Below are 25052 nucleotides of genomic sequence, written 5' to 3'. Positions count from 1 at the left end.
TTACCAAGTATTCGTCTAAAATTGCGAGCTATATGTTTGTGACTATTACAGCGCCATCTATCACAAAGCGAAAAAAATGGTCCAACTAAAACATTCATATTTCTTTAGGTACTACACGAATATGTAATAAAAATGGGGGTTCCTATTTAAAAAAAAAACGCAGTTGATATCCGTTTGACCTATGGTAGCGCCATCTAGCGGGCCAACCATAGCGCCATCTGATTTGCCCCTTTCAAGTTAGACAAGTTTCGTTCATTGTGGTTTTTTCGTTGGATGCTTATTTCGTGAGATATTTGGCCCGGTGACGATCAATGGACCACCCTGTACAAGCGCTGAAGGAACTGCATTCCCCCACTTCTCTTGTCCTGTCTTACGAGAAGACACGTAAGTTCTTTGCGTTCAAATCACAGACATTTGTAATTTTTAGCAAGTAAATACACTACAATGATAGCATTTCAGTTAAATGGTAATAAAACTTACGATCTCATACAGATAACTAATCCAATTATAATGGGAGTTCTCTTTTTCTCCAGCTATCTAAGCGAGACTCTTTTATGAATTACAGCGTGTATTCTATGACGGACAAAAGTTTTGAGCGTTATTCCAGCTCTGTCACAAAACGAGTTTTTTTTAAATTAAAGTCTGATCTGCTTCTCTCTGGTAATGTTGTCCGTCACTAACAATAAATTCCAATAATTTATCCAAACAAATCATATCAGAATAAACGGTCTCAGGTAATATATTTATTCGATATCTTCATTGTCATCGACACATGAAAAAGCTGTAAGTAAATATTTCCTGCGTTGCTTGAAACCTAATTTCATTTGAGAATCAGCCAGTATCTTTTTATTGTGGTTAATTCTGGAAGTATTTAGGGAGAAAAGTTTTATCTGGTAAACAAAAATAAATTCAGAAGACAGAGCAATTATTAACAATCAATCAATACAATAATTAACAATAATTAACAATTAACCCTTCTACTTTTTTTACTCTTATGTCTTCCAAAAGTTTTTAAATTCTGCCTTTAATAGTGGATCCCCTACGTCTTCCTTATCGACCCCAATTTCTTTTCCTGTCACGTCATCAGGGAAGTTCTCCCCCTCATAGTGGCCTTCATTGTACTCTTTCCACATACACGCTCTTCCCTCTGCGTTTAACAGTGGAATTCTCATTGCGATCTTAATGTTGTCACCCTTGCTGTGAATTTGATTGAAGGTAGACTGAAGGTAGTTTTTACTTTCCTACATGCTGAGTTAATATTTCGGACGATCATATGTTTTTCGATTTCTTAACATATTTCTTGCAGTCATTTCGCCTTCGTTTCGTAGCACTTCCTGTTTATTTCATTCCTAAGCGATTTACATTACTGTATTCCTGTCTTTGCCTAAAGATTTTTCTACTTCCTTCTTTCGTCGATCAACATATTTCTTCTGCTATACGAGATTTCTACGCAGTTACCCTCCTAGTACCTACGTTTATTTTTCCAACAATTGTGGTGTCCACTCCTCTTCGGCTGAACTGCCTACGGTGGTACTCCTTTCCGCAGTATCCACATCTTTAGCGAATTTCAAGCCTGTGTCAACCTTCCTCAGTACTTCAGTATGCTATTTCTTTGCATTCTGATTCGTCCGTACCATTCTCGGCCCGTTCTTCATCACCACCAAATTGTGACCTGAGTCTTTATCTGCTTCTGGATATGCCTCACATTCAGGTATTTGTTTTGGAAACTCTGTCTGATCATGATGTCATCCAGCTGTAATCCCTCCGTGGCTCCAGACCTGTTCCAAGTGCACCTTCTCCGCTTGTGATTCTTGGGCAGAGTATTCGTTATGGCTGGCTGAGATTAACTGCAGAATTCATTTTAGTTTTTCTTTTCTCTCATTCTTACTACCAAGACCGTATTTACCAGTAACCCTTTCTTCGGCTCCCATTCTTACAGTCACATTCTAATGCCTCACGGTTATTAGATTTTCACCTCCCTTTACTTACTGAATTACCAGTTCAGTATTCTCATATACTTCCCATGTATCTTCATCTTCTGCTTGCGACTTTGTCATGTATACCTGAACCATTGTTGTCGCTGTTGGTTTCCTGCGAATCTGAAGAGAACAACTCTATCGCTGAACTGTTCATAGTAGCTCTGACCCTTCATTCTTATTCATAACGAATCCTACTTCCGTTATATTATTTTCTACTGCTATTGATATTACCCCGTATTCCTCTGATCAGAAACTCTTGTCTTCTTTCAGTTCACTTCACCGACCCCCTCTATATGTACACTAAGGAGCCAAGGAAACGGTTACACCTGCCTTATATCATGTAGGGCTCAAGTGAGCACGCAGAAGTGCCACAACACGACGTGGCATTGACTCGACTAAAAGTAGTGCTAGAGGGAAATGACATCTTGCAGGGCTGTCCATAAATCCGTAAGAGTACGAGGGGCTGGAGATCTCTTTTGAACAGCAAGTTGCATGGCATCACAGATGTGCTCAATAATGTTCACGTCTGGGGAGTTTGTTGGCCAACGGAAGTGTTTAAACTCAGAAGAGTGTTCCTTGAGCCACTCTGTAGCAATTCTGGACGTGTGGGGGGTATAGCATTGTCCTGCTGGAATTGCCCAAGTCTGTTGGAATGCACAATGGACATGAATGGATGCAGATGATCAGACAGAATGCTTACGTACGTGTCACATGTCAGGGTCGTATCTAGACATATCGGGGGTTCCATACCACTACACACGCCCCACACCATTACGGAACCTCCGCCAGCTTGAAGAGTCCCCTGCTGACATGCAGGATCCATGGATTCATGAGGTTGTCTCCCTACTTGTATACTTCCATCCGTTCGATACAGTTTGAAATGAGACTTGTCCGACCAGGCAAAATTTTTCCAGTCATCAACAGTGCAATGTCAGTGTTGATGGGTCCAGGCGAAGCATAAAGCTTTGTGTTGTACAGTCATCAAGGGTACACGAGCGGGCCTACGGCTCCGAAAGCCCATATCGATGATGTTTCGTTGAATGGTTGTCACGCTGACATTTGTTGATGGCCCAGCATTGAAATCTGCAGCAAATTGGGAAGGGTTGCACTTCTGTCATGTGGAACGACTCTCTTCAGCCGTCGTGGATCCTATTTTTGCATGATCTTTTCTCGGCCGCAGCGATATCGGAGAATTGACGTTTTACTGGATTCCTGACATTCACGGTACACTCGTGAAATGGTCGTAAGGGAAAATCCCCACTTAGTCACTACCTCGGAGATACTGTGTCCCAACGCTCGTGCGCAGACTACAATACCACGTTCAAACTCACTGAAATCTTGATAACCTTCCATTGCGGCAGCAGTAATCGATCTAACAACTGCGCCAGACACTTGTTGCCATATATAGGCGCTGCCGCCGTATTCTGCTTATTTACATATCTCTGTAGTTGAATACGCTTTCCTATACCAGTTTCTTTGTGCAGACTGAGACTTAGCAGTTCCCATCTCAGGTCTTCTAATTTTTTACCACGTTCAAACTTCTGATATTCCACATCGTGAAGCGTAAAAAGTTATCGTTTCGTTGGTTACCCTGTCTTTTTCTCTTAGTCACCTACCTTTGGCAGTTTCCTGCCGCAGATTGGAATGGGGACTATTCCGGAATATGGTGTCAATTTAAAGATCATCATGACAATTTTTCAGTTACAGGTTACATATCCTGTGAATGTACATTATGTGTCTTTAATGCAGTGGTTTCCATTTACTTCTGCATCCTCGTACCGTTGATAGTTGCTGATTCATTCGAGTTTTAGGTGCAGTTTCCCATCGCAAGGACAACAGTGTTCCATGAACCTCTGTCCGCTCCTCGGCTCTCTTTTACAAGACCACTGGTAGAACGAGGATGACTTCTTATGCCAGAAGTTATAAACTTGGCTGTTTCTCACCAACTGTATACAATTTTCAAACATAGGAATTATATAGCTAACCATTTGCAAAAGACTGTTTGGTACAGTTGACTAAGGGCGTCTTCATCAGAATAACATTTTGAGAATCCGTAAAATTACATTGCGAGAAAGCAATGGTCAGAATTTAGACCAGCTGTGCTGAAGTCAAAAATAAAATAAAATAGTTCCAGCCTTGTCACGCATGCCAAGTTAGGAATAACATGCCAGAAGTCTTCCACCGCATTTGCTGATAATTTTTATTGAAAAATAGCTGACAACCCCAGAATTTCTCAGGTAATGATTTTGGCAGTTTTCTTTTAGGCACAGAAACAAAAAAGTGAACTGCGTTTGTAGTGGAAATACCGAAAAAATTTCATTTTCATGCATTCTTGAAAACACCTTTGAAATTATGAAACAGTCGTACAAAAATCTGCATAATGTTAATGAAGAGTATCCAAACTGAGAAAGATAGAATGCAGACTACATATTGTTTATTTAACTCCTGCGGTAGTGTTGGGATGAGATGATCCCGGACAGTTTCTGTACGGTACGTGCAGATGCTTCGCGATTTTGTAGACTTCTCTATAGCAAAGCCTCTTCATAGGCTTTTAGAGAGCTTTTGTTTTCGACTACAGCCGTTGGCACTTCGTAGTTGAAAGTTGCCAAAACCGCTGCCATGTGTCAGGGATTTACTTAAGTTGACTCGACTATAGGAATGTCTCACAAAGAGAGGTCCCCAGGAGTGGGATCGAGTTTTTGAAACCATCTATACATTGATGTATGGCGGGGTACCAGGCATGCCACCCTGCAACCATTTATCTTGGTGGGCCCTCGTTTGCGAGTAATCGAGGTATAATAATTTTGTAATTATGTATGATATTCTAGAGCCTTAAAACTGACACCTGTGCAGATAGTGGGGTTGTAATGTAATGGTTACCGTATATGAGACTCATGTGCGAAAGGTTATGGCGAGTCTCTTCAGGTGCTTCAAAATTTTTCATTTTTAAATAGTTACCAAAATGAGCTTCGTCATTATTTTTGTTCAAATAATTGGTTTAAATGTATTTTATAAAATTTTTAACGCTTTTTCACGTAACTATAATCATCGAATTAATTTTTACAGCCACGCGGGATCAGCCGAGCAGTCTAGGGCGCTGCAGTCATGGACTGTGCGGCTGGTCCCGGCGGAGATTCGAGTCCTCTCTCGGGCATGGGTGTGTGTGTTTGTCCTTAGGATAATTTAGGTTAAGTAGTGTGTAAGCTTAGGGACTGACGACCTTAGCAGTTAAGTCCCATAAGATTTCACACACATTTTTTGAATTTTTACATTTACGCTTATTTTTTTCCTATATGTATGTTTTTTTCATGTGTAATCTTCGTACATATTATTCTAATTATTTTTTGTATTAATTTAAATTTAATCTCTTCCGTTTGGTCATCTTGTGTATTTTCGTTCGTTCATTATTTCTATTCCTCATTTTGCGCATTTCTTTCCCTCGAATACTTGCAAACGACTGCCCACCAGGGCGAATGACTGCAATATGAGATTTCTGGGACGCTAACATACAGTTGGCTTCAAAAATTCGATCCCACTGCTGGGGACCTATACTTGTTAGTAATAAAGGAAAAATGGATTAAAACTACATGCATGATGCGGCAGTTTTTCGCACGTATCATTGTTTATAATGTCATATCTCCTGAACTATGATTGGTAGGCGGTTCTTACCCCCACAGTGATGCTTTCCGGGCAGTAAGTGATACATGTACCGAGTTTAGTTGAAACTGGTCCAATAGTTTAGGAGGAGATGTAGTAGACACACGCATATACACTGATCAGCCATAGCATTATGACCACCGACGTACTATCGATATAAACCCGTCCAGGCGATAGCAGCGTCATCCGGCGAGGAATGACTATTAGATAGACACACCCAGAGAGCATGCAGCATCAGTGAGCGTACTGTCCATGTGTACGATGGGGGAGACATGCGATCTAACTCAGTTTGACCGATTGCAGATTGTGATCGCCGGAATAAGCACGACGTGTCGGATGTTGGAGGAATGCTGTGGTGAGTGTCTTCAAGACTTGACGAAACCAACTCGCAACCACGTCCAGACGTTGGGGGTTGGGCGGTCACTTCTCATTATAGATGTCGGACGTCGTAGGCTGGGCAAACTGGTGAAACAGGACAGGCGGCGAACTGTAGCGGAACGAACATCAGACTTAATGGTGGACAGAATACAGATGTCTCTGAACACACAGTGCATCGAACACGCCTAACGAAGGACCTCCACAGCCGACGACCCACGCATGTGCCAATCTTAGCACCACGACGTTGGCAGCTACGACTGAAACGGGCATGTGATCATTGGAACTGGACGTGGGCGCATTGGCAGAGCGTTGCATGGTCTGATGAATCCCGCTACTTTCTTCATCAAGCCGATGGGAGGGAGCAAATACGTCGTCTTCCATCGGAACAGGTCCTTGACGCCTGTACTCCGGGACGGAGGAAAGCAGGCGGCCGCACCATTATGCTCTGGGGAACATCCACATGGGTATCCATTGGTCCAGTGGAGCTCGTGCAAGGCACCATAATGGCCGAGGAGTATTGTACACTGGTTGAAAATTACGTACACCCCTTCATGACCATCACGTTTTCTGTCGGTAGTGGAATTTTTCATCAAGATAATACGCCATGTCACAAGGCCAAGAGTGTGATGGCGTGGTTCGAGGAACACAGTGACGAGTTCCAATTAATGTGCTGGTCAGAGCTTATCGCCCCAGTCCCCGGAATTAAGGGCAACTAGGTGACTTGTGCGTGCATATGTGGAGCCTACTCCTTCTAGCGATCTACCAAGGCCTCATTCCACATTCCTTCCATGCCACAACGCGCCGCCTCTGTTATCAGTGCCCTCTATTAGGTAGGTAGTCATAAGGTTCTGGCCGATCAGCGTACACGTACACTGCTGGGCATTAAAATTGCTACACAAACAAGATATGCAGATGATAAACGGGTATTCAGTGGACAAATATATTATACTAGAAGTGACATGTGATTACATTTTCACGCAATTTGGGTGCATAGATCCTGAGAAATCAGTACCCAGAACCACGACCTCTGGCAGTAATAACGGCCTTGATACGCCTCGGCATTGAGGCAAACAGAGCTTGGATGGCGTGTACAGGTGCAGCTGCCCATGCAGCTTCAACACGATACCACACTTCATCAAGAACAGTGACTGGCGTTTTGTGACGAGCCAGTTGCTCGGCCACCATTGACCAGAAGTTTTCAGTTGGTGAGAGATATGGAGAATGTGTTGCTCAGGGCAGCAGTCGAACATTTTCTGTATCCAGAAAGGCCCGTACAGGACCTGCAACATGCCGTCGTGCATTATCCTGCTGAAATGCAGGGTTTCGCAGGGATAGAATGAAGGGTACAGCCACGGGTCGTAACGCATCTGAAATGTAACGTCCACTGTTCAAAGTGCCGTCAGTGCGAACAAGAGGTGACCGATACGTGTAACCATTGGCACCCCATACCATCACACCGGGTGATACGCCAGTATGGCAATGACGAATACACGCTTCCAATGTGCGTTCACCGCGATGTCGCCAAACACGGATAGGACCATCATGATGCTGTAAACAGAACCTGCATTCATCCGAAAAAATGACGTTTTGCGATTCGTGCACCCAGGTTCGTCGTTGAGTACACCATCGCAGGCGCTCCTGTCTGTGATGCAGCGTCAAGGGTAACCGCAGTCGCGGTCTCCCAGCTGATAGTTCATACTGCTGCAAACGTCGTCGAACTGTTCCTGAAGATGGTTGTTGTCTTGCAAACGTCCCCATCTGTTGACTCAGGGATCGAGACGTGGCTGCACGACCTGTTACAGCCATGCGGATAAGATGCCTGTCATCTCGACTGCCAGTGATACGAGGCCGTTGGGATCCAGCACGGCGTTCCGTATTACCCTCCTGAACCCACCGATTCCATATTCTGCTAACAGTCATTGGATCTCGACCAAAGCGAGCAGCAATGTCGCGATACGATAAACCGCAATCGCGATAGGCTACAATCCGACCTTTATCAAAGTCGTAAACGTGATGGTACGCATTTATCCTGCATGCACAAGGCATCATAACAACGTTTCACCAGGCAGCGCCGGTCAACTGCTGTTTGTGTATGAGAAATCGGTTGGAGACTTTCCTCATGTCAGCACGTTGTAGGTGTCGCCACCGGCGCCAACCTTGTGTGAATGCTCTGAAAAGCTAATAACTTGCATATCACAGCATCTTCTCCCTGTCGGTTAAATTTCGCGTCTGTAGCACGTCATCCTCGTGGTGTAGCAATTTTAATGGCCAGTAGTGTAAATACATCCATTTTTATAACATGTCTAGGTTTAGTGAATGGCACGTGGCCGCACCTGCGGCACGCAGCAGAGCAGCGCGGCGGCCCAGGCGACCCGCATCATGGCCCTGGAGCGCTGGTACGTCCAGGAGCAGTAGGTGAGCGGCCGGCACACCGCCTGGTGGCGGTCCAGCGCCGTCACCACCAGCACGAACGAGCTCAGGTACGGCCCCAGCGGCTGCCCGTACTTCACCAGCTTGCACAGCACCGCGCCGCCCTGCCACACACCAACAAGTAGAGCCAGTTCAGTTTAGCCTTTTGCACGTTCCGTGGACCACATTTCTGCATCTACATACGGAGAGAAAACAGTTGATTTTTCTGAACTGCTTTTCACGATGTAGCTAGAATAGATGGATTAATATTTTTCACATGAATTAGTGGGTGACGGCAGTTAGCTTCATATGTGATCTAGCAACCGTAAATCAGAAATACACTCCTGGAAATGGAAAAAAGAACACATTGACACCGGTGTGTCAGACCCACCATACTTGCTCCGGACACTGCGAGAGGGCTGTACAAGCAATGATCACACGCACGGCACAGCGGACACACCAGGAACCGCGGTGTTGGCCGTCGAATGGCGCTAGCTGCGCAGCATTTGTGCACCGCCGCCGTCAGTGTCAGCCAGTTTGCCGTGGCATACGGAGCTCCATCGCAGTCTTTAACACTGGTAGCATGCCGCGACAGCGTGGACGTGAACCGTATGTGCAGTTGACGGACTTTGAGCGAGGGCGTATAGTGGGCATGCAAGAGGCCGGGTGGACGTACCGCCGAATTGCTCAACACGTGGGGTGTGAGGTCTCCACAGTACATCGATGTTGTCGCCAGTGGTCGGCGGAAGGTGCACGTGCCCGTCGACCTGGGACCGGACCGCAGCGACGCACGGATGCACGCCAAGACCGTAGGATCCTACGCAGTGCCGTAGGGGACCGCACCGCCACTTCCCAGCAAATTAGGGTCACTGTTGCTCCTGGGGTATCGGCGAGGACCATTCGCAACCGTCTCCATGAAGCTGGGCTACGGTTCCGCGCACCGTTAGGCCGTCTTCCGCTCACGCCCCAACATCGTGCAGCCCGCCTCCAGTGGTGTCGCGACAGGCGTGAATGGAGGGACGAATGGAGACGTGTCGTCTTCAGCGATGAGAGTCGCTTCTGCCTTGGTGCCAATGATGGTCGTATGCGTGTTTGGCGCCGTGCAGGTGAGCGCCACAATCAGGTGTGCATACGACCGAGGCACACAGGGCCAACACCCGGCATCATGGTGTGGGGAGCGATCTTCTACACTGGCCGTACACCACTGGTGATCGTCGAGGGGACACTGAATAGTGCACGGTACCTCCAAACCGTCATCGAACCCATCGTTCTACCATTCCTAGACCGGCAAGGGAACTTGCCGTTCCAACAGGACAATGCACGTCCGCATGTATCCCGTGCCACCCAACGTGCTCTAGAAGGTGTAAGTCAACTACCCTGGCCAGCAAGATCTCCGGATCAGTCCCCCATTGAGCATGTTTGGGACTGGATGAAGCGTCGTCTCACGCGGTCTGCACGTCCAGCACGAACGCTGGTCCAACTGAGGCGCCAGGTGGAAATGGCATGGCAAGCCGTTCCACAGGACTACATCCAGCATCTCTACGATCGTCTCCATGGGAGAATAGCAGCCTGCATTGCTGCGAAAGGTGGATATACACTGTACTAGTGCCGACATTGTGCATGCTCTGTTGCCTGTGCCTATGTGCCTGTGGTTCTGTCAGTGTGATCATGTGATGTATTTGACCCCAGCAATGTGTCAATAAAGTTTCCCCTTCCTGGGACAATGAATTCACGGTGTTCTTATTTCAATTTCCAGGAGTGTAGTTCGGAAGATCTTACGAAAGTTATTCAGTCCAGCTTTAAACCATCAGAACTGTACGTCTTTACTACCTTTGTATCCATTACGGGTAAGGTTACCCTATTTGTTAGGGTTAAAATAGTTCGCTTGTCTTTTGAAATGATTCATATGCCAAGACGAGACTTGACTGATATCCCTTGAGAGCCGAAATGCTAACGTGTCCTCTCGGTCATAATGGATTGAAAATTTCTGACGCGATACCAATTCAACGCTGCAACGGGTGTGCACATGTTTTCGTTGACGGCCCGACGTCGTGTGCTGCACGCTGAAGCGGTATCTCATTGGTAATGCTGGTTAACTCCATCGCTGGCGCATGGAGACACGAGGCAAAACGCAGTGATTTCGGATGAGTTCTATTTCACACTGTCTTACAGCAATGGCTGCATTCTGCATGCTACTCTGGTGACCGCAGTCTACCAGCCTGCGTTGTTGAGCGGTGTAGAGGACGGACGCTAGTTGTGCTGGTTTCGGGTGCAACTGCGTAGAACATCCAGCCTCGACTGATTTTTGTTGGGGGCAATATGAACAGCAGTCACTACATTAGATACTGGCCAATATTTCAGGAAGATAATTCGAATAACAATGGGTGCCTTCGAGTTTGCATGCCTCACCGCCTTCAAAAAGTATTTCTACATCTACATCTGTATTTACATCTACATTTATACTCCGAAAGCCACCCAACGGTGTGTGGTGGAGGGCACTTTACGTGCCACTGTCATTACCTCCCTTTCCTGTTCCAGTCGCGTATGGTTCGCGGGAAGAACGACTGCCGGAAAGCCTCCGTGCGCGCTCAAATCTCTCTAATTTTACATTCGTGATCTCCTCGAGAGGTATAAGTAGGGGGAAGCAATATATTCGATACCTCATCCAGATATGCACCCTCTCGAAACCTGGACAGCAAGCTACACCGCGATGCACAGCGCCTCTCTTGCAGACTCTGCCACTTGAGTTTGTTAAACATCTCCGTAACGCTATCACGCTTACCAAATAACCCTGTGACGAAACGCGCCGCTCTTCTTCGGATCTTCTCTACCTCCTCTGTCAACCCGACCTGGTACGGATTCCACGCTGATCAGCAATACTCAAGTATAGGTCGAACGAGTGTTTTGTAAGCCACCTCCTTTGTTGATGGACTACATTTTCTAAGGACTCTCCCAAAGAATCTCAACCTGACACCCGCCTTACCAACAATTAATTTTATATGATCATTCCACTTCAAATCGTTGCGCACGCATACTCCCAGATATTTTACAGAAGTAACTGCTACCAGTGTTTGTTCCGCTATCACATAATCGTACAATAAAGGATCCTTCTTTCTATGTATTCGCAATACATTACATTTGCTACGATTACAATTGCTACGATTTCGAACGTTCTTGCAAATATACACGAAAGAGACATTTTCTCTGTAAAAACGTGGCTACATCTGACTATTTATGTACCTGGATTTTTTTTTAAATTTTAATCAAACACAAAATTTTATACATGTAACCCAGTCACATACCGGTCGGTTGTAATTAAAGCGCAGCTACTCAAAAGAGATCCAGTGTAGGTTGTAATTATCGTATGGCAGCGAAACTTCTAATGCTTTAATGAGGAACCAATATACTCTGGGAACAAATTAGTTCCAATTTTGGCCACCAGGTGAAAACATGGCGTTGTGAATGCAAGAAAGACGTATAGAAATGATTTAATAAGTAATGTATTAGGAACAGGATGAGGACACAAATGGTCAAAAAAGTGAGAAGGGCATAATGTTGATTTTATGATTAATCGCAGCTTACACAATCTCTTGGATGTCAGTGCCGGAGACGTCGACGAGATGCTATACAGCACCAAGTTTGCACCTGGTAGCGAAAATTGGGACTAATTTTTTTTTAGCGCAAATCTATTCTTAATGAACGTATCGGCGTATCAACCAAGTTGCGCCTCCATACGATAATTATAGCCCGCATTCCATCTCAACGAGTAGCTACATCTTAATAATATACACTCAGTACATACATCTGAGGAGTAGACAGAATTGTCAAGCACAAGATGACTTTCATTTGAGGATCGATGATTGGTGAAGGGAGACTGATTGTAAACAAATGTAAGGTGCATGAATAGCCGACATCATTCACTACTGACTGATGTCACTTTTGGCGACAAGTCACTGGAAACATTAACTACCGTAACCATGCAGTGTGACTTAAAGTGGAATGGTCACATAAAGAAAAAAAAAATCCGTTGAAGTGCCAGCAGGACTTGCGCAACCAGCATTCCGCACAAATTTAATTATTCATACGGGTAGTTCATCCATCGCAGGTTATAAAAAAAAAAGATTCAAATGGCTCTGAGCATTATGGGACTTAATATCTGAGGTCGTCAGTCCCCTGGAACTTAGAACTACTTAAACCTAACTAAGCTAAGGACATCACACACATCCATGCCCGAGGCAGGATTCGAACCTGCGACCGAAGCGGTCGCGCGGTTCCAGACTGAAGCGTCTAGAACCGCTCGGCCACGGTGGTCGGCCCAGGTTATCGATATAGGCAAGATATACGTCTAACCATTCCTGAGAAAAACGGCTCGCAACAGAAGCACGGACAGACAGTTGGATAACAGATGACAAAAGTATTTTTTTAAGTGAGATATAATTACAAATAACAATTGTCGGATTTTCTCATTTGCTTCTACCGTGGAACCTAGCTTCTTACTAAATTTCATGCTCATAGGTCATCGGGAAGTACCCTATATGTTTGATAAGTCAGTTTACGAGTACCAAAATATGTAATATAAATGACCGTATCGTTTGATCGCATTGACCTAGAAGCTCCAATTTTCTATGCTGTCAAGGGACCGTAGACCTTAATAAATGACATGAATGTCACCTTGATACGTATCCTCATTCATGAGAAAAGAAATTTTAACTGTCTAACAGTCAGACAGACAGGCGGACGAACAATTAAGCGATCCTATAACGGTTCTGTTTTCATCGATTGAGGTACGGAAACCTAAAAACTGCAGGAAGAGCAGATGCGAGGCTGAAATTCATTGGAAGAATATTAATGAAATGTAATTCTGTAAATGTAATCTATTCACGAAATAAGTGGCTTACAAAAAGCTTGTAAGACCAATGTGGTTCTCATCAGTTCAAATGGTTCAAATGGCTCTAAGCACAATGGGACTTGACATCTGAGGTCATCAGTCCACTAGACTCAGAACTACTTAAACCTAACTAACCTAAGGACATCACACACATCCATGCCCGAGGCAGGATTCGAACCTCCGACCGTAGCAGCAGCACGGATCCGGACTGAAGCTTCTCATCAGTCTGGGAGACTTGTAAGGTTGGTTTTATAGAAGAGACAGATAAGACTGAATTATCACTTTGCAGCGGAAACTCACTGGCAGATTAAAACTGTATGCAGGAGTATGACGAACATGGGACCTGTAAGGTAGAAGAGGTCCTGGCGGAATTGGAGCATTGAGAGCGGCTCGTGAGACGTGGGCCAATAAACGCACTGTTCCACGAAAGACAAAGGTTCCAGGCTCGAGTCTCGGTCTGGAACACAGCTCTAATCTTCCAGGAAGTTTCAGAGCTAGACAAGATTCGAACAAGAAAGGTGAGTATTCTCACACAATCGGTTAGTCAGCTCAACAAACTCCACTGGTAGACGATACCGTATAAACGCAGAGTACATTAAAAAAAAACAGATAAAAATTCGCTTAACGCCGTTCTGAGAGACAGTCTCCACCGAACTTCAATGCGAGATGCTTTTAATAGCTCCCACAAAGAAAGCCCGTCTCGAAATCTGGCAGAAAGCCCAAATAGATTCTGGTCATATGTAAAGTACACCTACGGCAGGACAATCAATGACTCTACTGTGCGATAACAATGGTAATTTTATTGATGACAGTGCCACTAAAGCAAATTTACTAAACACTGTTTTCAGAAAGTCTTTCACCAAAGAAGAAGTAAATATTCCAGAATTCGAATCTAGAGTAAATGCCAACATAAGTTATAAGTAGATATCCTCGGTGAAGCGGAGCAGCTTAGATCACTCAAAAAAAGCAACATTTCCTATCGATATTATATACAAAATACGTTCCTTCCAGAGCATCCCGATATAATAGGCCTATATTTAACAATCGTATACAACCACTCGATCATTTCAAGATCCGTACCTCAAGACTGAAAAGTTGCGCTAGTCTCACCTATACCGAATAAAGGGAATAAAGGTAATCCGCTGAATTATAGACCCAGTAGGATTTTGGAACATATACTGTGTTCGAAGCTCATGAATCATCTCGAAGAAAACGATTTATTGACAAATGGTCAGCATGGATTCAGAAAATATCGTTTTTGTAAAACACAGATAGCTAGTTATTCTCACGAAATGAGTGCTGTTCACAGGGGATTTCAAACTGATTCCCTGTTTTTAAATTTCCTGAAAGCTTTTGACACCGTTCTTCACAAATTTGTTGCTTGCGTAACATCGCCTCAGTTGTGCCATTGGATTCATAAGTTCCTCTCACAAACGTCACAGTTCGTGGTAGTTGACGGAAAGTCATCGAGTAGAACAAAAGTAATATCTGGCGTGTGATGTTTCTGACCTACACAAACGACGTAGGAGACAATCTGAGTAGCCCTCTTAGATTTACGTCAGATGTTACTGTCATTTACCGTCTTGTAAAGTCATCAGATGATCAGAACCAACTGAAAAATGATTTAGAGACGATACCGGTATGGTGGAAAAAATGGCAATTGATTTGGCATAATGAAAAATGTGAAGTCATCAACACGAGTACCACTCACGGAATGACCGCAACGAAAAACATTAGAGAAACTGGTCATACGGAGGTTCATCGTCATTCTTCTCACGCGCTTTTCTGAAATGGAACTGCGAAGGGTGGCAGTGCGAGAACTACCATCCGCAGAGTTCAGATGCGGATGTGCATCTGCCAGCACCTTTAGTTCACAAGGTAGCTAACGTTCTCAAGTTTCTGGCTTCATACTTTGTTCTTTCCTGTGCAGAACTAGTGTTAAGTTAAGGCTAGTTTTATTCCTAGCGTTATATTTGCGAAACCTGTTATTATTTTTAAACTGCGCATGATGATTTACAATATAGCAGGCCCTATCGACAGTACATCATCCGTATGGATGGAAGGAAGTAATATGCTGTTCGACTCTTGCTGGAACGGATTTCTTTACACTATGTCACGGCGAAGTATCTTCGGGCGAATGCAGTTGTAACTGTATAATTAGGATTCTGTACTCTTCATCATTTAAATTGTAGCACCCAGTGAAACCACTGAAATGGTTCGAACTTGGTAGGCTTGTTACACATCATCCAATTCGGTCACTGTCAAGGGCACCACACGACAATTGAGTTCCTTATGTCTGTGGCACATCTAGTGCAGACCTCAAATATTAGACCCCTGAAACAGTTCGATGCACTTTCAAAAATTCTTGTGAAAATCGTCTTTGAAGTCGATGCACTGGTGTCCAAAATTAAAGCAGCAAACGAAAATTTTACAAGTTTGCTTTTTTTGCCACAAAAGAGTATAAACAAGTGATAGTAAAGTAGACACAAAGTAAAGAAGAACGTAAGCAACTGCAACATGCATACCGGTAGACAAACATGTTTTTCGTTTTTTTTTCAGCTTAACAGATTTGCGCACACGTTACGGCGACTGGTTAATGTGCTCACTATGGGGTGTGACTACCTCTGGCAGCAACACAGGCCTGACAACGACGGGACATGCAGTGAATGATGTCATCGACCTCATGTTGAGGGAATGACGCCCATCCTTCCTGGAGAGCTGCTCGCAAGTCTTGAGAAGTGATTGGTGGATGCTCACGTGATACAACCTATCTCTGTAGTGTATCCTAGACATGTTCTTTGGGACTCAAATCTGAAGAGTGACCATGCAGCACCATCTATGCAGTATCTTCCGTTTCCAAGAAAACATCAACATCCCGTGCTCAATGAGGTCGAGCATTATTGCCCATCAATACAAAGTCTGCGCCCACAGTACCTCGCAACAACCACACATGACGTCCCAAGGTCTCGTCACGGCAGCGAAACCTTACCGATTCACCTGTACACTTTCATGAAGGGCATAATCCCTGCCTACACCAATAGGGATCCTCCTCGATCGGTCTCTTTCCACAAGGATTGGGTCCTGAAATCGTGTTCAATGTTCCCTCCAGAAGCGAATCCGTCGAGAATCATTCTGCAGACCAAATCTGGACTCTTCTGTGAAAAGAACATTGGCCCACTATTCGACCGTCCAGGTGAAATGTTGACGACTCCATTCTAGAAGTTCCCTTCCGTGAAGACGCAACAGAGGTACACACACTGCAAGTCTCCGACAGTAAAGGCCACTTTGCCAAAGCCTTCTGTACACTGTTATGTTCAGAAAACAAATATCGGGAAGCCGATGAACAGTGATGGTCGGAAACGGAGCACTTACAGTTTCAGAACTTCGAGTAGACAAACCCTGGAGCAGTCGCTATACTGACAGAACAGTGGGAAAATCTGATTTTATTCGTATTTATTCCTTCGGGAGGCCAGCGAGTGTTGGATTTTATTTCTTTGCCAAAGAATTTATTTTATTTCAATAAGAAGTAACGCCAGAAAGAAGGTATTTTATTTACATAAATTGTTTTTTCATCAACTTTCATTTCGTATTTCTTTTTTCGACAAGGAGTTACAGCTTTCTGTTAAAGGACGGAACATCATAACACAAGAAGAACAAATTCATAGTTATGAAGAGCAGTTACGTTTTACACGCTCAATAACTTAATATTATTCATACTCAAGTATGAATGAGAAAACAGAGAAAACAATAAAAAATAACATAAAACAAATTTTTTTTAAATGCAGAAAAGGAAATTAAAAAGTGTATAAACCAGAAAAAACTATAAATGAAACGCTTTATATTACAGCAAAATAATAGTTTGGTTAAATAAAAGGTTAAAGAAAGATAAAAAAAAGTGGCGCAGTTTCTTAGCGCACGGTACTTACAGGAAAGTAACCGTGAGCAATGGCAGCATTGTCAGTTCAAGCCTCACCAGGGCCGTAGTTCTATTTGGTAGCAGCTGGACACTGAAAGCTTGAAACGATAGATGTGAAAAGAATCACGTTCTTACCAAACATTAAGGTTTATTCACCCCAGCGACAACTTCGGAAACAGAAAGATAGGCTGTGTGGTAGAATGTTCGCCTGCCTTGTAGGGGTTTTAGGTTTGATTCCCTGCTGACATAAATTTGTAAACAGAGGTGCCTGTCCTAATTGCAATTCCATTAAGTTTAAAATACATGAAAATGAAAAAAATCTGTGGCGCTGGAGACTGGTAATCGCTGGTTCGTCTTTCGTTTCCGTCATTTATCAGTTTTTTTACCGTTCATTTCGAATACCTACATTATTTAAATATAAAATTTAACAAATATGCTAATTAACAGGTATATAATTTCTATTCTTATGAAAAATGCACGGCTTCTTAATTGCACTTACATATTGCACACAAAAATACAGTTTTCGTTGCAACTAAAAGATCTTAATCTCTCATATTAGATAAAAGATTGTTTAAAATAAAGAAATAATTAAAAATTATATTATTTTTTCATCCTTATGTATTTAATGCTTCAGAGAAATGTTCGTGGAATATGTACTTTTGTTTAAAATTTTGCCAGGGCTGGTAATCAAACCTGTGCCACACACGCTTTGCCGAGCATTCTGCCACACAACTACACAACCTGTTGTGAAGAAACGATTTTGATTTAGCATATTTAGGAAGGTTGGAAAACTTCAAAGACGATTTTATAAATTTTTATGAGTATTTCATCTAACTGTTTTTCCTGAGTTTTGAGTTCTGAACTTCAAGTACCATAAACGAAAAAATAAAAGAAATACAAAAATCCATTCGCAATGTGACCCTCTTGTGAGAATGCGTCCGATGAAAACAGCTCTAATGCTCGGCCTGCTGTATCCACTCTCCATCAAGAGTGGCGTGAAATATCACGCATCGCTTGCCGATGCAATTTTCATGGAGTGTGGTGGAAACTTCCAACTGGTGCGCCGTTCAAACAGCCACAACAGCAGCACGAAAATACCCATATTTGCTACCACATAGTTTCTTATCAGATCTGCAAAAGTGTTACAGCACTTAATGACTTTCATTCAGACCTGATATTGCGGCACTGGTAATTTTTGTGCCATAATAGGAGACGCCCCGGGAGTAGACAACATTCCATTAGAACTACTGACAGCCTTGGGAGAACCAGTCCTGACAAAACTCTACCATCTGGTGAGCAAGTTGTATGAGACAGGTGAAATACCCTAAGACTTCAAGAAGAATATAATAATTCCAATCCCACAGAAAGCAGGTGTTGACAGATGTGAAAATTACCGTACAATCAGTTTAACAAGCCACGGCTGCAAAATACTAACACGAACTCTTTACAGACTAATGGAAAAACTGGTAGAAGCCGACCTCGGGGAAGATCAGTTTGGATTCCGTAGAAATGTTGGAACACGTGAGGCAATACGGACCCTACGACTTATCTTAGAAAATAGACTAAGGAAAGGCAAAGCTACGTTTATAGCATTTGTAGACTTAGAGAAAGCATTAGACAATTCAGTCTGTATATTGTTATAAGAGTCGAGGGGCATGAAAGGGAAGCAGTGGTTGGGAAAGGAGTGAGACAGGGTTGTAGCCTCTCCCCGATGTTATTCAATCTGTATATTGAGCAAGCAGTAAAGGAAACAAAAGAAAAATTCGGAGTAGGTATTAAAATTCATGGAGAAGAAGTAAAAACTTTGAGGTTCGCCGATGACATTGTAATTCTGTCAGAGACAGCAAAGGACTTGGAAGAGCAGTTGAACGGAATGGACAGTGTCTTCAAAGGAGGATATAAGATGAACATCAACAAAAGCAAAACGAGGATAATGGAATGTAGTCAAATTAAGTCGGGTGATGCTGAGGGAATTGGATTAGGAAATGAGACACTTAAAGTAGTAAAGGAGTTTTGCTATTTAGGGAGTAAAATAACCGATGATGGTCGAAGTAGAGAGGATATAAAATGTAGACTGGCAATGGCAAGGAAAGCGTTTCTCAAGAAGAGAAATTTGTTAACATCGAATATAGATTTAGGTGTCAGGAAGTCGTTTCTGAAAGTATTTGTATGGAGTGTAGCCATGTATGGAAGTGAGACATGGACGATAACTAGTTTGGACAAGAAGAGAATAGAAGCTTTCGAAATGTGGTGCTACAGAGGAATGCTGAAGATAAGGTGGGTAGATCACGTAACTAATGAGGAGGTATTGAATAGGATTGGGGAGAAGAGAAGTTTGTGGCACAACTTGACTAGAAGAAGGGATCGGTTGGTAGGACATGTTCTGAGGCATCGAGGGATCACAAATTTAGCATTGGAGGGCAGCTTGGAGGGTAAAAATCGTAGAGGGAGACCAAGAGATCAATACACTAAGCAGATTCAGAAGGATGTAGGTTGCAGTAGGTACTGGGAGATGAAGAAGCTTGCACAGGATAGAGTAGCATGGAGAGCTGCATCAAACCAGTCTCAGGACTGAAGACCACAACAACAACAACATTGAGCAAGCAGTAAAGGAAACAAAAGAAAAATTCGGAGTAGGAATTAAAATCCATGGAGAAGAAATAAAAACTCTGAGGTTCGCCGATGACATTGTAGATCTGTCAGAGACAGCAAAGGACCTGGAAGAGCAGCTGAACGGAATGGACAGTTTCTTGAAAGGAGCATATAATATGAACATCAACAAAAGCAAAACGAGGATAATGGATTGTAGTCGAATTAAATCGGGTAATGCTGCGGGAATTAGATTAGGAAATGAGACGCTTAAAGTAGTCAATGATTTTTGTTATTTGGGGAGCAAAATAACTGATGATGGTCGAAGTAGAGAGGATATAAAATATAGACTGGCAATGGCAAGGAAAGCGTTTCTGAAGAAGAGAAATTTGTTAACATCGAGTATAGATTTAAGTGTCAGGAAGTCGTTCCTGAAAGTATTTGTATGGAGTGTATGAAAGTGAAACGTGGACGATAAATGGTTTAGACAAGAAGAGAATAGAAGCTTTCGAGATGTTGTGCTACAGAAGAATGCTGAAGATTAGATGGATAGATCACATAACTAATGAGGAGGTATTGAACAGAACTGGAGAGAAGAGAAATTTGTGGCACAAATTGACTAGAAGAAGGGATCGGTTGGTAGGGCATATTCTGAGGCATCAAGGGATCACCAATTTAATATTGGAGGGCAGCGTGGAGGGTAAAAATCGTAGAGGGAGACCAAGAGATGAATACACTAAACACGTTCAGAAGGATGTAGGCTGCAGTAGGTACTGGGAGATGAAGAAGCTTGCACAGGATAGAGTATCATGGAGAGCTGCATCAAACCAGTCTCTGGACTGAAGACCACAACAACTACAACAAACTAGTTTTTGGCTTATTGGGCCATATTCAGGAGACAATTAACTAGCGACTCAAGGGACACTAACTCTTAGGTAACCAAACAGTATAAAGAAAGGTTCAATACTCTTGCTGTGTAACACGGTGCTGAGTGAGAACACGTATAACAGCATTTCTATTACCAGAGGTGAGGTGAAGTGTGAACAACGCCAAAACAGTGTAATGGAAAGTGCATAAAGCGAAAACTGTCAAATGTATATGTGTAACGAAGTCTCTTTCGACATCAGCTTCTGTTAGCATAAAGGGAAGAAGCAGTGATTTGCAGAATATGTTACCAAAAGCTAGAAACGCCAATGATCGCAGAAGATGCTTTGTAAATAAAAGTGAAATGCGTCTGGTGTAAAATTCTCTTTACTTAATGGCAGTAAGCTTAAGAAGGAGAAAACAGTGATTATTGACCTGTTACAGTGTCGAAGAAATCGCTGCTGAGTGAAATGTGCCTCGGAGATAAAATGGACAGCAATTTTGTCAGTAGCACGTGGTTAGAGAGGTCGCATCGTTGGACTGTGAAAAGTTGGATTCCTATTCCGCTATACTACATATTACAATGGTCGTGCGGACATCACTATCAGCGGCTGTTGGTGATAGGGGGAGATAAGCACACGTAATAAGCAGGTCGTTTATGAACAACGAGAACTACTAGGACACAGCGCTGTGTAGTCAGTCTGAAAAATTCGCATAACCTGAGCTTCAACGATTGTTGCGACTACTGCCTTTAATAATACGCATTTAATACAACAAAACCGTCGTCACAGATTCTAAGGGTGCGATCAGCGATAGGTAACGAAAACATATAGAACACATACCGGACAAGCAAGTTGTGAGAGATTTTTGTAGTTTGTAGAAGATACGTACTATTTTGGAAACGAATGGCAGAGGTTCCTATGGCTTTTTAGCACAGAACGCGTCCTACCACAGGCATCCCTTTTTCTTTATATATACGAGCATTTAAGGTAGATTTTCCTAAGCTGAGACAGTTTTGCTCTTAGGATAGGATTCCAGTGTTCACCTACCTCTCTTTAAATAGCCATCTGGGCTTGCTTAAGTCGGCAGAGGGTTTACCGTGACCTCAGAGAAATTTATCTGTACACTAAGCGTGAAGTATACTACTGGCCATTAAAATTGCTACACCACGAAGATGACGTGCTACAGACGCGAAATTTAACCGACAGGAAGAAGATGCTGTGATATGCAAATGATTAGCTTTCCAGAGCATTCACACAAGGCTGGCGCCGGTGGCGACACCTACAACGTGCTGACATAAGGAAAGTTTCCAACCGATTTCTCATACACAAACAGCAGTTGACCGCTCTTGCATGGTGAAACGTTGTTGTGATACCTCGTGTAAGAAGGAGAAATGCGTACCATCACGTTTCCGACTTTGATAAAGGTCGGATTGAAGCCCATCGCGATTGCGGTTTATCGTATCGCGACACTGCTGCTCGCATTGGTCGAGATCCAATGACTGTTAGCAGAATATGGAATCGGTGGGTTCAGGAGGGTAATACGGAACTCAGTGCTGGATCCCAACGGCCTCGTATCACTAGCAGTCGAGATGACAGGCATCTTTTCCGCATGACTGTAACGGATCGTGCAGTCACGTCTCGATCCCTGAGTCAACAAATGGGGACGTTTGCAAGACAACAACCATCTGCACGAACAGTTCGACAACGTTTGCAGCTGCATGGACTATCAGCTGGGAGACCATGGCTGCGGTTACCCTTGACGCTGCATCACAGACAGGAGCGCCTGCGATGGTGTACTCAACGACGAACCTGGGTGCACGAATCGCAAAACGTCATTTTTTCGGATGAATCCAGGTTCTGTTTACAGCATCATGATAGTCGCATCCGTGTTTGGCGACATCGCGGTGAACGCACATTGGAAGCGTGTATTCGTCATTGCCATACTGGCGTATCACCCGGTGTGATGGTATGGGGTGCCAATGGTTACACGTATCGGTCACCTCTTGTTCGAACTGACGGCACTTTGAACAGTGCACGTTACATTTCAGATGCGTTACGACCCGTGGCTGTACCCTTCATTCTATCCCTGCGAAACCCTGCATTTCAGCAGGATAACGCACGACCGCATGTTGCAGGTCCTGTACGGGCCTTTCTGGATACAGAAAATGTTCGACTGCTGCCCTGAGCAACACATTCTCCATATCTCTCACCAACTGAAAACTTCTGGTCAATGGTGGCCGAGCAACTGGCTCGTCACAAAACGCCAGTCACTGTTCTTGATGAACTGTGGTATCGTGTTGAAGCTGCATGGGCAGCTGTACCTGTACACGCCATCCAAGCTCTGTTTGACTCAATGCCGAGGCGTATCAAGGCCGTTATTACTGCCAGAGGTGGTTGTTCTGGGTACTGATTTGTCAGGATCTATGCACCCAAATTGCGTGAAAATGTAATCACATGACAGTTCTGGTATAATATATTTGTCCAATGAATACCCGTTTATCATCTGCATTTCTTCTTGGTATAGCAATTTTAATGGCCAGTAGCGTATCTTCTCTGGTTTCCATTCATCCCACTTTGTCCCACCAGAGATCAAATTCCTATCTCATCATAACAGAAACATAAGGTTTCACTTATCTGGTATCCTACCTGTTACTGTTCATAAAACAACAACATTCTCGAACTCCTTCTCTTTTGCCCGTGTGCCTCTGGAACAAGCAACCCTGCAATATGTTCAGAATTCAATGCCCTGCTGCTATTAACAAAAAGCTAAATCACTTCCACCCAACACTCTCGTAACATTTTCCTACGAAATAACGTGTATTACCAATGTTTCCCTCCGGCGATTAGTGAAACCAATGCACCCATCTTCTTACAGTTTTGCCACTCTCTCGCTCTCTTTCTTTGACTAACGCCACTTTCTTTTCTCTTATCTTCATTAAGTGTATGTAATCACGTCCCTCTTTCTCCCCCTCTTCCAGTCCTTTTTGTCATGTCCATTGTGGTTAGCGTCCATAGTTTAAATCCAGTTTCAGTTAATCTGTCTTTGTTATTGTACTTATTATGAAAGAATGTAAACTGTGTGTTTTTAATTGCGCTATTGAAGAAATAAAAACTTTGAGGTTCGCCGATGACATTGTAATTCTGTCAGAGACAGCAAAGGACTTGGAAGAGCAGCTGAACGGAATGGACAGTGTCTTGAAAGGAAGATATAAGAAGAACATCAACAAAAGCAAAACGAGGATAATGGAATGTAGTCGAATTAAATAGGGTGATGCTGAGGGTACTAGATTAGGAAATGAGACACTTAAAGTAGTAAAGGAGTTTTGCTATTTGGGGAGCAAAATAACTGATGATGGTCGAAGTAGAGAGGATATAAAATGTAGACTGGCAATGGGAAGGAAAGCGTTTCTGAAGAAGAGAAATTTGTTAACATCGAGTATAGATTTAAGTGTCAGGAAGTCGTTTCTGAAAGTATTTGTATGGAGTGTAGCCATGTATGGAAGTGAAACATGGACGATAAATAGTTTGGACAAGAAGAGAATAGAAGCTTTCGAAATGTGGTGCTACAGAAGAATGCTGATGCTTAGATGGGTAGATCACATAAGTAATGAGGAGGTATTGAATAGAATTGTGGAGAAGAGGAGTTTGTGGCACAAATTGACAAGAAGAAGGGATCGGTTGGTAGGACATGTTCTGAGGCATCAAGGGATCACCAATTTAGTATTGGAGGGCAGCGTGGAGGGTAAAAATCGTAGAGGGAGACCAAGAGATGAATACACTAAGCAGATTCAGAAGGATGTAGGCTGCAGTAGGTACTGGGAGATGAAGAAGCTAGCAGAGAATAGAGTAGCATGGAGAGCTGCATCAAACCAGTCTCTGGACTGAAGACCACAACAACAACAACAACAACAACATTGTATTTTCTAAAACCGGACAAAAAAACTGGAGTTTCCAGAAGAGGAGGCGTAAACGAAATGAAACTCCACTGGCTGAGAGGGTTTGCGATGTTGTTTTGGTGATTAAATAATCGAGTCATATTTCGTGTTGCTTACCAACCTTGTGTAGGGCAGTAAAACAGGTAAAATTTTCAAAGTTCCAAAGTGAAGCTATCTCAGTGCATTACGACAGTGTCGGCACGAGGCGGCCGCATTGAAAACATTTCGCCACCGAGACAGGGTCAGAGCAAAACACAACGTCGGCGTTTTTGGCGAGCCAGACAGAAGACTTCAGTAGAATGTAGGGAGGGGGTCAAAGCAGCCAAACAGGTCACGTCACCTTCTTCATGTGACGAAAGAAAGGCTAAGGCGATTGCAACAAACGGCACAAAGAGCTTTTACGAACCACTTCCTTGCTATAACAAACTCGTTAAG

At 43.5% G+C, this 25052-nt stretch overlaps 1 protein-coding gene across 1 annotated transcript in view; it reads right to left on the bottom strand.

Moving 5' to 3' along the window:
* Positions 1–25052, bottom strand: part of LOC126173466 (vasopressin V2 receptor-like) — a 218578-nt gene that overhangs the window by 78048 nt on the left and 115478 nt on the right. Inside the window, exon 3 of the mRNA XM_049920961.1 lies at positions 8348–8548. Coding sequence (XP_049776918.1) covers positions 8348–8548 — 201 coding nt within the window. The remainder of the gene's footprint in view (positions 1–8347; positions 8549–25052) is intronic.

The sequence above is a fragment of the Schistocerca cancellata genome, chromosome 1, assembly GCF_023864275.1.
Source record: "Schistocerca cancellata isolate TAMUIC-IGC-003103 chromosome 1, iqSchCanc2.1, whole genome shotgun sequence".
NCBI classification, from domain to species: domain Eukaryota; kingdom Metazoa; phylum Arthropoda; class Insecta; order Orthoptera; family Acrididae; genus Schistocerca; species Schistocerca cancellata.
The sequence above is the reverse complement of the archived record's forward strand: the minus strand, read 5'-3'. Positions and strand labels throughout refer to the sequence as shown.